We start from the raw sequence: 15,800 nt of genomic DNA on the forward strand, positions 1-15,800 counted from the left end.
CCCACCCCCGCCCTCGGCGAGGGGTGAGGCACGCCATCCCACCCCCGCCTGCAGCGAGGGTGTGGTCCATCATCCCACACCCGCCCTCGGCGAGGGGTGAGGCACGCGCGGTCACGCAAGTGGAAACAAACGACATCGCATTACTCCGGCCAATGGCCATAAATACAATCAGGAACGAAAAATCGTTAACAGCATTTGGAATACAACAAGAGGAAGGAAGGAAACTACGTTACCCGTGTCGCCACTCCGGCGGTGGCCCACCTTAACTGTAATATTTTTTCAAATAGATAGCATTCCACGGGCGGGGTAGCGCACGTCTAGTGCCTACATTCCGGAGTCGATATGCTCCCTTGCTGTAGACTTCCGTTATCTCGTAAGGCCCTTCCCAAACAGGTTTAAATTTTCCCGCGCCGTGGTCTTTGATATCCTCGACCACTCTTTTCAGAACAAGCTCTCCCACCCGGAACACACGTGGCCGAACACCTTTGTTGAAATATCGTGCCACTTGATTCTGATAATTGGCAAGGTGAATGGCAGCGGCTTCCCGCCTTTCGTCAAGAAGATCTAGGTGCCGTGCTATTTGCTCCTCGTTATTTCCCCTTTCAACAGTAAGAGTCCTAACTGTAGGGAGAATGATTTCGGTAGGGATGACAGCCTCCATTCCATAAGTCAAGGCATACGGAGTTTCGTCGGTTGGCTTCCGGCGAGTGGTTCGATAAGCCCAGAGAACATGTTGCAACTCCTCGCTCCATTTGCCTCTTTTGCGCTCTAGTCGCCGCTTGACTCCGTCGAAAATGGTACGGTTCGTTATTTCGGCTTGGCCATTACCTTGTGGGTAACTCCTGGAAGAAAAACGCAACGTAATCCCATGTCGGTTACAGAAAGCTCTAAACTTCTGATTATTGAATTGCGTTCCGTTGTCGCATATGATATATCGCGGGATGCCGAATCGACATATGATGTTCCGCCATGTGAATGTCGCCACTGTCTCTCCCGTAATCGTGGCATATGAATCTGCTTCGACCCATTTCGTGTGATAGTCCATAGCAAGCAGCGCGTACTTGAGGCCGCCGGGTGCCGTTGGTAAGGGACCAACTATATCCATTCCCCATCTAGCGAAAGGCCATGGGCCAGCTAATGAGTGAAGCTCTTCGGCAGGTGAATGGCTTACCGGCGCGTGGTGTTGGCATTGCTGACATTTCTTGGCATATTGTTCGGCTTCCCGCGAGAGATATGGCCAATAGTATCCTTGAGAGAGGACCTTATGTGCGAGGGTCCTGCCGCCGAGGTGCGCCCCGCACGACCCTTCGTGAATTTCTTCGAGGACGAGTATTGCCTGAGAAGGTCCCAAGCATCTAAGGTGGGGTCCGGAAAATGAGCGCCTAAAAAGTTCGTCTTCGACAACTAGGTATCGTGCAGCCTTCATCCTGAGCTTTCTGGCCTCAATTGGATCGTCTGGCTGTATGCCAAATTCAAGGTAATTGACAATTTGTCCTCTCCAGTCGTTAGGAATTGACTCGACCGCCATGACCTGTCGTCGCGGCTTGTTACCTTCAATGCTTGGTCCTTCGAGCACCTCGATCTTGACGATGTTGATGACCTCCGTGCAACCTGAAGCGGCTTTAGCTAACTCGTCTGCGCGGGAATTCTTCTCGCGAGGTACTTTGACCAGTGAAAGTTGTTCGAACCTGCGCATCAAATCTCGAACCAAGTCCTGATATCTGGACATTCGTTCGTCCTTGGCGGCGTAGTCATCATTAGACAATCCAACAACTAGTTGCGAGTCGGAATATACCTGCAAGCGTTGGATTCGTAGTTTCTTCGCCAGAGTTAAACCTGTCACCAAAGCTTCATATTCAGCCACGTTGTTTGATGTCGGAAAATCGAGATGAATCGCGCACTCGATTTGGACATCCTCGGAACTTTGAAGTAAAATGCCTGCCCCTGCTCCTGAGAAATTGGATGCGCCGTCGACGGGCATCTCCCAGGATGGGTCTTGCCATGAAACCTCGGAGATCGGTGCTGGGAAATGGCACTCAACCAAGAAATCTGCTAACGCCTGACCCTTGAGTGCCGACCTCGGCTTATATGTAATGTCAAATTCACTTAGCTCGATTGCCCATTTGGCCATTCTTCCGGATGTGTCTGGTTTTGACAGGATGGCGCAAATTGGCAAATTGGTGTATACCGTGATGCTATGCCCCTCGAAGTACTGTCGCAACTTCCTTTTTGCCGTAACCAGGGCGAGGATTACCTTTTCGGACGGAGAATACCTTGTTTCAGCATCTAGGAGGCTGCGGCTCGTATATGCGATGGGTTCCTGCCGATATCCCTCTTCCCTGAACAAGGCGGCGCTGGTTGCCACATCTGATATTGCCAAGTATATGCAGAGGGGCTCGCCGCTGCGAGGTACAGAGAGAAATTGTCTGCCGGATAAGTATTTTTTCAAATTAGCTAACGCTTCAGACTGCTCTGGGCCCCAAAAATTGGCTTGCTTATTTTTTAATGCGCGGAAGAAGGGTTTACATCGGTCAGTTAGTCGAGATATAAAGCGACTCAGCGCGGCGATGCGACCGGTTAACACTTGTATATCCTCTTTCGTCTCTGGGTCGCGCATTTGCACGATGGCTTCTACCTTCTCCGGATTTGGCTCGATCCCTCTTTTACTCACAAGATGTCCCAAAAACTGTCCAGATGATACCCCAAACGCGCATTTGGTCGGATTGAGCCTCATGCCGTACCGCCTTAATATCTCGAACGCTTCCCTTAAATGCTCTATGTGATCTTTCCGATGTTTGCTTTTAACCACCATGTCATCAATGTAAACTTCCATGGTCTTGCCAAGTAAATCTTTGAACATTCGGTTGACGAGCCTCTGATAGGTCGCGCCGGCATTGGTGAGGCCAAACGGCATGACCGTGTAGCAATACAGGCCTCGTTCTGAAATGAACGCTGTTTTCTCTTGATCTTTTGGGGCCATAGGTATCTGGTTATAACCTGAGTACGCGTCCAAGAAAGATAAACGCTCGCACCCGGCAGTGGCGTTCACGAGTTGGTCAATTTTTGGGAGCGGATAACAATCTTTAGGGCATGCCTTGTTTAGGTTCGAATAATCCACGCGTACACGCCATTTTCCGTTCTTCTTTCTTACGACAACCACGTTCGAGATCCAAGTTGGGCACCAAACTTCCCGTATAAAGCCTACCTCGAGGAGGCGGTCGATCTCGTCGCTGATAATCTTGTTCCTCTCAGGGGCAAAACGTCGTTGACGTTGCCTGTAAGGTTTGAAGCTTGGGTCTATTTGTAACTTGTGACATGCAATACCCGGGTCGATTCTTGGCATATCCTTATGTGACCATGCGAACACGTCTTGATTTTCGCGCAGGAATTGCAATAAGCGAGCTCGTTCCTCTTCAGTTTGGAGGGTGCCTACCAGAACCTTCCTTTCGCCGGCAGCGTCGAGGGCTTCCTCCCGAAGCGGCTCAGTGGTCGCCGGTTCAGGTTCGGGTTCAAGCTCCTCATCTTCTGGTAGGTCCTCCGTTGATTGCTATGCCGATGGGCCCTCCTCACCTTTATTCGATGGCGGAGAGCGCTTGATTTCCATGGCATACAGTTTTTTGGAGAGCAGCTGATCGCCTCTAACCGATATCACCTGCTGGCCGTCGTTGGAAATAAATTTAAGTACCTGACACCTAGTCGAAGCCTCGGCTCCCATCCTATGGAGCCAATCCCGGCCTAGAATGACGTTGTAGGCCGATGGCTTCTTGACAATGACGAAATCGACCTCCACAGTTTTCCCTCCCGTCGTCACTGGTAGTGAAATCTCGCCCACCGGCCATGTTTCAGAACCTTCAAAGGCCGTCAACGGGGCTCTGCTGGGATGGATAAGTGTTTTGTCTAATCCGAGCTGCTCAAACGCTTCCCAGAATATGACGTCGGCGCTGCTCCCGGCGTCAACCATTATCCGCCGCACGAGGGCGTCCGCGATTTGGGTAGACACGACCAAGGCGTCCCGGTGGGGAAACTGGATACCAACTGTATCTGCCGCGGAGAAGCTAATTACTGGTGTGGGGGACGCGCTTTGCCCCGCCGAGGGGCTACCCGTGATCTGGCATACTCTTCGAATTTTCTCCGCCTGGCGGGTTTCCGACCTCAAGCGCACTTCCTCCTCCACAGCAGTATAAGGGGCTCCATGAATGGCCAATATTTCTCTGATGATTGGTTCCGTGCCTTTTTTCGAGGTTCTGCTTTCAACCCTATCTGCTGCCCTACCACCATTGGCCTGGTCGTCGGATTGGTATTCACGTAACTTCCCTGTCTTTATCAACTCTGAGATGGCTTGTCGCAACGCCTCGCATTTAGGCAACCCGTGCCCGAACGCCTCATGGAGGGGGCAGTACTTGGCCCGTTCGAACGCGTCTCTTGACTCCGGTTGAGGTGGGGGTTTCGTGAAGAGCCCTTCGTGTTGGTGCTTTCTGAATATGGCCGTAGGGCTTAGGGTGAACCATTCCTTAGGTTGACGGGCTCGAGGCTTTGCCTTGTATTGGCGTCGGTTATCTGGCCTCCCGTCGGGGTAGTTGCCTCGATTTTGCCTTCTGTCATCACCGGAGGTAACGACTCTGACGTGTCGAGACTCGCGTGCTTCTTTGGCTCTTTCAATTCTGATCTCTCCCTCAACCCTTGTGATGATGTCATCCATGTCCTTTGGCGGATCACGCAGTAGACTTTCATACAATGGCGTCCCCAAGAACAACCCCTCCCGGAAGGCGATCGCAGCGAATTGGGGATCACAATTCACATGGCGCATTTCAGCTTTAAACCTTTCAAAAAATTTCCCTACCTTTTCCCCCGGCTTTTGTTTGGTACTGAACAGAATCGCCATATCCTTCTTTTGCTTGCGATTGCAGAAGTATTGTGAAATGAAAGCGCGGCTCAATGTGTCGAAATCCGGTATAGAATGCGGCTTGAGATCTTGGAACCATGTCGACGCCGGCCCCGTGAGACTGGAAGGGAAGATCTTGCACATTAATTTCTCGTCGGTTGTCTCGATGGACATCTGTTGTTTGTATCCTTTGATATGGTCCACCGGATCGGTCGTTCCGTCGTATTTGTGGAATACCGGCGTGGTAAATCGACGGGGCTTTGCCGTATTTAGAATGTCGTCGGTAAACGGAGATTTACCGACGTCCCTTGCGATTTCCGCCGCTAACTCTCTTGGGCCGGTGCGCCTGCAGGCATCAATCATTTTTTCCATTTTCTCGCGCCATGATTCGTTACGCGCCCTCTTGGATTGGCCTAGTCCGGCTCCGCTGTTCTGTCCCCCATTTGACGTGCCTCCCACCCCTTCGACGAGGGGTCCACCAGAGATTCCCCCGATAACGCCGCTGGCGCCTGCGTTTGCTGTCACGTTGTTAGCTTGATGGAGATCGCCGATGGCGTCGTCGTCCGACGAATCACTGTCGAGTTGTAGGAACCTTTCCAGTCTTCGTCGACGACGGGCCTCGCGGTCCCGCTTTTCCTTCTGAAATTGCTCGAGTTCCTGCCTCAGCCTCTGCGTCTCGTCAGCTGGAGGCAAGTTCAGGTCGCCAATGGGGCTCGGGATGGACCCATTTAGCGGCTGGTGGGGAGGAATTTCGTCACTACCAGTCCTCAGTGACAAAAATGGAATCCCATCAGGAGCAGCTCCCGCCATCACTTTTAGGGAAAAGTGTTTCCCACAGACGGCGCCACTTGTTGGTGCAGAAAAATTCCGTAGAGGAGTTTGACTCACCAATGAATGCGGACTGGAGCGGGAGCTGACCGGGAACAATCGAGAAGCTTCCCTCGAGCGTTGACTCGAAGTTTGACCGTCGGCTCGAGGAGGAGGGGGGGTACCTGCAGAAAACTCTCCGATGCCTAAGTCAGTATGTTTCTTAGTGGTGAAGTAGAGAGAATTGGAATTCGATGCATTACCTTGACGTCGAGCAGCCTATTTATAGGTGTACCTTGGCGTGGGCTGCAAGTAAACTTGCACAGCAAGCCGTAGTGACTTGAGCGGCACCCCACCATTAAGGCCGTATTTACTCCTGCAATAACCGTCACTTATTGGCGGCCATGATTGTCATACTGAATGTCGCATTTATCGTCGCATTTACAGCTACATTAACCGTTGCATTTACTGTTGTCATTACTTCTCTTTAATTGCCTTGATTGCAGGGTCAAATTTATTGACCACCCCCACAACATGCAATATTAAAAAGTGGATATCAGCAAAGCAATTACACAGTAGACAAAGAAAGTTTGAACTACATCCTTCAAATTCCCAAATGTAACCAATCAAGGAAAACGAAAACTTCAACATAAGAAGAAGAGAAAACTGGGCAAACAGAGATATACAGTAGACTAAGGAAACAAGCAAACATAGTACCCATTTCATGGCCAAAATTCAACACTACCAAAGTACCAAGGCTAGATTCATTGATTTAAAATAAAAAAAACAAAACAAAATGTAAATGTTCTATATATTGATTCTTTCATCAGTCAAACAGACATATACAGAGAAACCCACCAAACCAAAGAGACAACAGCACACAGAGACCATCAATTTCACTATCAGCAACATAACCCAAATAAGATAGTGAACAAAAGCAGAGTACTAAACCAAATGGAAAAAGATTAGATTTTGTCACTTTGAAGTGGTGGGTGCCGTGCGTACCAAAAATGTCGGAGAGAAGAACAATGGCAAGCTTGGAGTCAGGAGAGCCAGTGAGATAGGAGTCGAGACCACCAAGCTTCTCAACATGGCCTAATCCACTGGTTGGGTTCAGGGTCGGTGGGTTAGAGCAGCACTGAGGGCCTGACATTATTTCTTCTGTCTTTCTCTGATCACAAACAACACTACTGACAACGAGTCAACGACCTATGAGGGGCACTGGTACCAACAATAAATATATAAAGGTACTTATTTGTTTGTGATTGGCTGACCACAAACTCCAAAGTCGGCATTTTTGTTTTTGAGAAAAGTCCAAAGTCGGCAATTTGAAAAAGAAGGTGGGAGAAAAAGTACCTTGGCAATATGTAATTTGCATCATCACTTACGTCACATTTTTGTTTGATCATAATATTTAGGGAAAATTTCGCAAACAGTACACCAAGTAAAGACCACTAATAATTCTTATACATAAAGTTCCAAACCAAACATTTCGGTACATGAAATCTGAAACTCGACCCACTATCAGTACACGACGTCAATTTTTGACACCAAAATGTCCATTATGCCCTCAGTTCTTTTTTTTTTAATAAATTTTTTTTTCTGTTATTTTTTTTTTCTTCGTTTTTTCTTTTATTTTTTTTTCCTTCGTTTTTATCTCTTTCTTCTTCCTTCTTCCGAGCTCACTCCCTCGCTTCCAACGCTGCCCTTGCCCTCCAATTAGTGAGATTTATGGTCCTACAGCTTATATTTGTAACTCAGCCAATATTTAGTCATGTGAAAAGAAAGAAAGAGATAAAAACGAAGGAAAAAAAAAACAAAAGAAGAAAAAAAAAATAACAGAAAAAACGAAGGAAAAAAAATAACAGAAAAAAAAATTTATTAAAAAAAAAAAAGAACTGAGGGCATAATGGACATTTTGGTGTCAAAAATTGACGTCGTGTACTGATAGTGGGTCGAGTTTCAGATTTCGTGTACCGAAATGTTTGGTTTGGAACTTTATGTATAAGAATTATTAGTGGTCTTTACTTAGTGTACTGTTTGCGAAATTTTCCCTAATATTTATTAGGAATGGCATTTTCAGCCGAGACAAACGAGTCAACGGGGCACTGGTACCAACAATAAATATATAAGGGGGTGTTTGTTTCACCGGACTATCACTCCCGACCTTAATTTCTACACGAGTCCTGGACTCCTTTAACTTGGGTTATGGTATAGTAAGTCATGAATCATGTTTGGCATTGTCTAGGACTAAGGAGCAGCAAGAAAGAACACAGAAGCAACTAATGAATCATATGCACAATCCTCACAATTCACAACAAAATTGGGTATGTCTCAACAATAGAAGTAAGCCATGAATCATATGCACAATCCAAAGTGGAGGTCCGCTTTGGATAGGATCTGATCTATAGATTTTATCCGGAGCGGAGTTCCGTTTTGAAATTAAAGTGTGAACTTCAAGTTTTGGGTCGCTTTTCGGTCGCATATTCACATCTCGACCGTTCAATTTTTAGGTACTAGTGTATAGATCATCTCTGCAAATTTTCAGCCAAATTGATGATCGTTAAGGTATCTAACTCGCTTAAACCAATCGATGAACTGAATCTGTCCAACCTGAACCGTACTGGCTTTAAGGCAGTTATCAATGCCTTAATGATTATCAATTTGACTGAAAATTTGCAGAGATGATCTATACAATAGTACCTAAAATCGGAACGGTCAAGATGTGGATATGCGACCAAAAAGTGATCCAAAACTCGAATTTCACACGTTAATTTCAAAGCGGAGCTCCACTCTGGATAGAATCTACATATATGTATGTGTGTATATATATAGAGCTCTCAAACGGTTTTGTATATATATACACACTGAAGTTTCTCGACTTAAATGACAGAAAAGATACTGAAATTCAAACAATGCATTAATCCAAGGAACATAATTTTGAAAACGTACAAATATTGCTGTAAAAGTTAAGGGCTTATTTAACCATAAGATCCACACCGACCACACGGTACTGTTTCTCAAGTGACAATTTCCCTTGCAATGGTTCAAGTACAGCTCCAGAAGTGTCAGAAGGCTTCATAGCTTCTTCGTCCAATCAAATATTCTTCAAAACATCTCATCATGCAAATTGTTTCACGACTCAGGCGGAGATGTACATTTGATTAATCTCAGCTCCAAGTATACAAATGGCAATCCATTAGCATTTTTCTTTCAAAATTATACAAAGACAAACCAGTCAATAATACAATAATCATGCTAGCTAGCTAATGCCAGTGAAACAAGCTTTAATTTCCTATACCATGCGCACAAGAAACCACCATGAGTATGAAGCTTAGTAACCAGTGGAAGGGGACTAAGATCTCATACTGAATAGCAAATAAACACTGATCCAATATTCCGGGTAAAATAATTTTCACTTGCCTTCATTCACGTTCTCAACTTAACGGTACTATGCTGTCATCATAACTAGTCAATATCGATATTGACAGCAATTTCACTTACCTTATAACATTCAAGTTCCATGCCATAACAAGAACTCTCCAGTGTGGAGAGAGGATACAGGAAGAGGCCACATACCAACCGGCTAAATTGATCAGGAAAGATGATACTTTCCTCAACCCACACCTGATTTTGGTAATCCTTTAAATTCCATCATCAATATTATTCAAGTCTTCAAGTATTGCACTTTTTGAGGGAGACCATTCAGTACATTTATAATCCTGAGGAAATGGGATCAGGGTGATTTTAACTAACAATTTATATCGATCCTGGTAAAGTTGTTTTGACTTTTCTTATAACGTTTAGTTTCATTTCCTAAAGATGCAGGTGGTCTGTGGGTGTACAGAGGAGGAGTTTGCCTCTGTGGATTTGTTTTGTGCTCTCATCATCATAACCTATTCCCATGGATGTAGCAGCTACTATTCCATCAGCTACACCCTTTTTCAGAAATATAAGCTCTAAGCTAGCACACTGTTCTAATCTTAGATGACAGAAAAAGATACTAAAGTTCAAACATTGCATTAATCCAAGGAACAAATTTACAAACAATTATTGTTACATAAAATGTCTAGCCCTTATCTAAACCATAAGACCCACACCGTTCTCATCTTAAAGTGACAATATAACAAATATTGCTACAATGATGATATCATTCACTTGACATGGTTCACAAACCACTCCAACAAATCTTTATGAGCCTCCTCAGCGACCTTCACAGCTTCTTTGTCTGAAACATCATACCTCACAGTCCATCCATGCGACACTTTTGGGAATATCTTCACATGACTTTTGATCTGTAATTCCATAAAACCAACAGTCATTTCAAACTCTAGAATTGCAATAACTACCGGATACCACAGTAGTGCCTCTTTCCTGTCAGGTCCTGGTGTTATAATTTGATGAAAGGATATTTTACCTCAGACTTTGCAGCCAAAGCCTCTTCAAATTGTTTCACGACTTCAGGCGGAGACATCTGATCAATCTCAGCTCCAAGTATAGATATTGGAACCTTAACAGCTGAAAGTAGTTCCAGGAATAAATCAAGAAACAGAGATTAGTTATCTTTATTTATTTATTTATTATTTTTTTTTTTTGCAAGAATTGGAACAGCACAACTCTTCTCTTCCTCTATGATGAAGATATACTGATTAGGCAGATATTTCTTGATTATATAATAGATAACTCTTACCCTTGATATCATCCACAGTGACTAAAGAAGGATGAGCCAGAACAGCAGATTTGATAAAGTCACCCTTTGCAAGTTCAACTACAACCTTGGCTGAGAACAGGACAAAACAATTCAATGAAACTGAAACAACTACTGTATTGAGATTGTGAAGTAAAATACTGTCCTAATGCGAGCCCCTAAAAAATCCTGTCTAATATATGAAGAAATTTTGTTTAATCCAAAACTGATTTGTACATCCCACCTTAAATGAAAGGAAAGGAAAATGTAAACTCACCTCCCCAACAGAAGCCTGCAGCACCGATTGCAGTGACGCCTTTACTTTTTAGAGCTCCAATAACTAGTTTAACATCTTCAAATCCCTTCTCCTATAAATACAAAGCACCAGTTTGAAAGATAATCAATTATAACCATAGTTGACAACTGCAATAGTATCTCAACTTTTAAAACACCACAATTATCAAGTCCTCAAATTTGAACCATTGTCACAATTGGCAGAAACAACCCAGCAGTTAAGAACCATATAACGTTTACAAACAAAAACATTGATAGGATTACGAAGCTAATCCACAAACATCAACTTCAAACAGCCCAACATGAGAGTCCAGTAAGTATCTGAAACTTCTATGTAAATTCAATAATCCCACATGAATACTTGTGATATCACAGAAATTATAAATAAACAAACTTATGCATCCGTATCAAAATACAAGAACTTTACCGGTCCATGACCTTTCAGCCAAGTAGGTAGAGAGTCCCGGGATCCATCAGCTGGAGGTACATAAGGGTCTCCATAAAAGAAGTCAGGGACCACAACAAAGAAGCCAGCAGCTGCAACTTTGTCTGCGAGCTTCCTACAAAAAAGAAGGCCAGGCGCCATTAGTTATAACAAAAAAGATGCAGCAAGATTGCAAACTGTACAGTGATTCGGTGAATGATACAACTGTTCTTGAAGAAAAAATTGATGTTGGAATGGGAGCTAGCCTTTACTATAGAGTGGGCACACGCAACATAGTGGTGATTTTCTAAGGATTCAGAAAAGCCATAACAAAAAGTAACTCGACAATTCTATAGCAAATAGAACTATTATATCCTATTCATTTTTCCTGAAAGAGTACTCTTTGAGTAAATTTTTCAAAGTGTCTACCAAGTCATCAACTTTAACCAGCAAATGTTCGATGGCCCAGACTTGATATTAGAAGATGCACGACATAAAAATGTTCAAGTTCAAGAAAAAGCGGACCAGATAACTTATGTATCACACTATATCAAAGAATCTACATTAGCTGTAGGGATAAAGTTATGAGAATAAGTCATACCTCAAGTTTGGAGCATCATACCCTGCAAGGCAAACAAATCAACATGCAATATTAAAAAGTGGTAAATATCAGAGCAAAGCAATTACACTAAAGCCACAGAGAGTTTGAAGGATCAAATTATCAGTTATTTTACACTGACACCACTACATCTTCCATTGCCAATTTCAAATTCCCAAATCTAACCAATCAAGGAAAACAAAAACAGCAACAAGAAAGAAGAAAGAACTGGGGAAACAGAGATATATAGTAGACTAAGGCTAGATTCATTGAATTTCCAAAAAAAAAAAAAAAAAAACACAAAATGTAAATGTTCTATATATTGATTCTTTCCTTCATATACAGAGCAACCCACCAAACCAAAGAGACAAAAGCACACAAAGACCATCGATTTCACTATCAGCAACATAACCCAAATAAGATAGTGAACAAAAGCAGAGTACTAAACCAAATGGAAAAAGATTAGATGTTGTCACTTTGAAGTGGTGGGTGCCGTGCGTACCAAAAATGTCGGAGACAAGAACAATGGCAAGCTTGGAGTCAGGGGAGCCAGTGAGATAGGAGTCGAGACCACCAAGCTTCTCAATGTGGCCGGATCCACTGGTTGGATTCAGGGTCGGTGGGTTCGAGCAGCACTGAGGGCCTGACATTATTTCTTCTGTATTTCTCTGATCACAAACAACACTACTGACAACGAGCTAGGAGGGGCACCCATATATATAAGGTGCTTGTTTGTCTGATATTGGCTGACCACAAACACCAAAGTCGGCAATTTGGAAAAGATGGTGGGAGAAAAAGTAATTGCCTCATCACTAACGTCATATTGAGTTTGATCATAGTGGAATTTCATTAAAGGTTGATCCTTGATTGATAGTGTGACAATTCTATACGAGAATATTGTGGTATGTGCTTGTCCAGTTGTCCTCTTTTTGTTGCACCTATTAGTATGAGTTTGCGGTGTTTTTGAATGTCATTCTCATTTGTGACCCGAGAGAAATTCAAAATGGATTTTAACACACTGGTTCTTTGAAAAGTCTCACTGATTTTTAGACCAAAAGATTTGCTGTTTTGCCATCCTCTCCAGCAACATTAGGAAACCTGTAACCTAATACTATGAAAAAGCTCGATGGTTGATCATTAAAATCTGTAAAAGCTAGGTTTCATGTCTCATCGGTTGTATAGAGTATAGACCCCTCATGTCATAAATTTAGAATTCCTTTCATAACTAGCAGGTGACTGCTAATTCTGTAAAAGGAGAGCATATTACTGCTGAAACTTTAGCCAAGTCTCTCCGAGTTTAGGCCTCATATGAACGAAAGAAAAACCCTCTTTTTCAACCAGAATAAGCAATTCAATAATGAAAAGAAAAGGATGAAGAGTTGATACATCCTAGGTTCAAACTCTCACTGGTACAAAACTACAAACAGTGCTATATATTTTGAGGTAAGATACAAGTTCCTTCAAACGATTGCAAAATCATGGGATGGATTTGCTAGTAGCTCAATTTCAACGTTTCATACAACAAGATATGCATGGAGAAAGTATATATATGAATGCTATTTTATTCTCAGCCATCAAATGTCAAACTGTTTTTGGCTTACATTCCAATTTCGTACTCTATCATGAAGAAGCAGAGTTTGCCATGTCCCAAGGATTGTTGAGCTTCAAAGCTCACTTCCTATATGTTTTCCCACTTGACATACTTGGTAAACCAATTTAACATGTCCAAATGAGCCTCTTCAGCACTCTTGACTGCAGATTCATCCTCCGCATTGTACCTCATTGTCCATCCATGAGCCACTCCAGGAAATATTTTCACAAAGCTATCAAACTGAAAATATTACAAAGTGAATCTTTTATATCAAAATCAAAATTGAAAAAGCTAACTTATATGGTTGTCTGAGGTAAAAGGATAAAATCTTTCGAAAACTAGTCTGACAGTTTATTTACTTCCTCGGAATCTTGGATCTCTGGATGTTGGTGGAGATAAGTCCCTTTTGTTATTATTCACAGGTTGTTGTTACCAATTTTCAAATATTGAATCTCCGTAATATTATCTAGGCTTGGAACAACAGATACATGTGATATGTATATTAAGCAATGAGTAGTTTTGCTGAGGGATTCTTACCTCAGACTTTACTGATAAAATCTCCCCAAATTGTTTCAATTGTTCTGGGGGTGAAGTTTTGTCAATCTCAGCTCCCAATATTGCAGTATGAACCTTAACCTCTGTACAAGCATGTTAAATTGTAACAATCAACAAAGAGATATATTCACGAGATTAAAAAAAACAAAACAAAAAAAACATGAAACTTACCATGTATATCTTCATCTGCTAACCGGCCAGGATGCAATATCACAGCAGCCTTAATGTCATCAGATTTTGCAAGTTTTGCCACTACAACCCCTGAAAAAAAAAAAAAAAAAAAAAGAGATCAAGCTCCACTTCTTGTTAGTTTGCTTCTTTATTGACAACTAGTGCGTCCCAAGTTTAAAGGGTTTACCTCCCCAGCAAAATCCTGCAGCACCTATTGCAGAAACACCTTGACTCTTTAAAGCAGCAAGGACTGGTTTGGCATCCTCGTATCCTTTTTCCTTTAGCAGTTCAAAAGACAACTAGTTTAGAGTTTTCGACATAAGCATTGTGCATTGTTCAGGACATTTTCTCTAGCATGTTATATGTCATGAGACTGTCAATCGAAAGTTCCAGTAATTAGGTGGAAACATGTTTGATTGTTCGGTCCAAATTGAGAATCTTTCAATAGGTTGTTACCCCCAATTGTTCTATTCTTGCTTCACTTACAGAAAGTCAGTACATAATTGTATTTGGCCTTCAAAATCTGGGAAAATCTATGTTTCCCCTCCTAATTCATCTTGATTCTAGTTCCTAATTACCAATTCCAAAGATTGTACATATATACTCCTTTCTAGAAAGTCACTAACCTTGCTGTGAGCTTTAAACCAGGACTCTCGGTCGAATTGAGGATTATCAAGATTCACAGGGTCGCCATAAAAGAAATCGGGAACCACCACGAAAAATCCAGCTGCAGCAACTTTATCCGCAAGTTTCCTTTTCCAAAAGACAATGTGAAGTTCATTTTCATGTAATAAGTAATGGATACAGTGCATTACTGAACTCAAAGTTGTATGGTAAATTTGGATGGAGGACAAATAAGACCCCAAATAACCATATTGATACCAAATTTCTCAAAAAGAGCTGACTTGCATCATTCAATCATTTACCTTATTCTCAGATTTCCAGAGAAAGATTGGTCATTATATTTAAAGTAGAAACACGTACTCATGCCATTGAATAGTAAAAAGGAAGAATCACTATGTACAATTGAAGAAAAGAGAACCGTACCTTAAATTTGGGTTTTCATATCCTGCAAGGAATAACACAAACAACCACATCAGCAGTAACACACCAGTATTGAACCCGAAATGGCTTAAATCCACCCAGCATGTTTATTTTGGAAACACACTGCAATATTTTTCCAAATTGGAGCTAAAGAATGAAGAAGTATAAAAATCAAATTGTGCAACAAAGATTGATGGAGAAAAACGTTGACGGGTTGGTACCAAAAACATCGGAGACTAGAAGGACTGCAAGCTTAGATTCAGTTGAGCCAGTAACGTAAGTCTTCAGGCCCCCAAATTCTAGGACAGTTCCTTTTCCGTATGTTGAGCTTAGTGTTGGTGGGTTCTCGAAGCAAGCTGCAGAAGTTGACATCTTAGAAGAAGCTAGCAGTGATATTCACACTGTTTGAGAAGGTGAGAAGCTGGTTGTAGTGTAAAGTGGAGGGAGGGAGACGAGGTTAAGAGTGACATGACAAACGTCACGTCTTAGGTCACTAGAAGTATTACTTTATAAGTTTCTGCTCTTTCTACGAAAAAGACAAAAAAAAAATTGCATTTTTCTTTTGGTCGGAAACTCTGAAGTTGAATATAATTAGGGTGGTGTTATTCGCACACCCATTTTCTCTATTCACACACCCTTTCTATTTTTCTATTACTTTAATACAATTTTTCTTTTACAAATTATCCTAATACCCTCCTTTGTATTTATGTTTCTTTTTCTTTGGGTTAATGCTCATACACCCCAAAT

The 15,800-nt window shown here is 42.5% G+C and overlaps 4 protein-coding genes across 4 annotated transcripts; all 4 read right to left on the minus strand.

Annotated features, from left to right (window-relative positions):
• On the minus strand, positions 1 to 3,525 carry LOC133710554 (uncharacterized). The gene has a single exon (XM_062136655.1). The coding sequence runs from the start codon at positions 3,341 to 3,343 to the stop codon at positions 263 to 265; it is 3,081 nt and encodes a 1,026-aa protein (XP_061992639.1). The 5' UTR covers positions 3,344 to 3,525; the 3' UTR covers positions 1 to 262.
• A 22-nt stretch (positions 3,526 to 3,547) lies between these two features.
• LOC133711331 (uncharacterized) lies at positions 3,548 to 5,692 on the minus strand. The gene has a single exon (XM_062137466.1). The coding sequence runs from the start codon at positions 5,690 to 5,692 to the stop codon at positions 3,548 to 3,550; it is 2,145 nt and encodes a 714-aa protein (XP_061993450.1).
• Positions 5,693 to 9,690: 3,998 nt separating this feature from the next.
• LOC133710557 (endo-1,3;1,4-beta-D-glucanase-like) lies at positions 9,691 to 12,409 on the minus strand. The gene is made up of 7 exons (XM_062136659.1): positions 12,195 to 12,409; positions 11,696 to 11,717; positions 11,098 to 11,230; positions 10,654 to 10,744; positions 10,380 to 10,469; positions 10,107 to 10,207; positions 9,691 to 9,984 (listed from the first exon to the last, which is right to left on the minus strand). Exons 1-7 carry the CDS (start codon positions 12,340 to 12,342, stop codon positions 9,844 to 9,846), a joined length of 726 nt encoding a protein of 241 aa, XP_061992643.1. The 5' UTR covers positions 12,343 to 12,409; the 3' UTR covers positions 9,691 to 9,843.
• Positions 12,410 to 13,014: 605 nt separating this feature from the next.
• On the minus strand, positions 13,015 to 15,538 carry LOC133710044 (endo-1,3;1,4-beta-D-glucanase-like). Its single transcript, XM_062136018.1, has 7 exons — positions 15,275 to 15,538; positions 15,057 to 15,078; positions 14,636 to 14,762; positions 14,197 to 14,287; positions 14,010 to 14,099; positions 13,821 to 13,921; positions 13,015 to 13,523 (listed from the first exon to the last, which is right to left on the minus strand). Exons 1-7 carry the CDS (start codon positions 15,423 to 15,425, stop codon positions 13,371 to 13,373), a joined length of 735 nt encoding a protein of 244 aa, XP_061992002.1. The 5' UTR covers positions 15,426 to 15,538; the 3' UTR covers positions 13,015 to 13,370.
• Between the last annotated feature and the right edge of the window lie 262 nt (positions 15,539 to 15,800).

This window comes from Rosa rugosa, chromosome 5, assembly GCF_958449725.1.
Source record: "Rosa rugosa chromosome 5, drRosRugo1.1, whole genome shotgun sequence".
In the NCBI taxonomy this organism is placed as follows: domain Eukaryota; kingdom Viridiplantae; phylum Streptophyta; class Magnoliopsida; order Rosales; family Rosaceae; genus Rosa; species Rosa rugosa.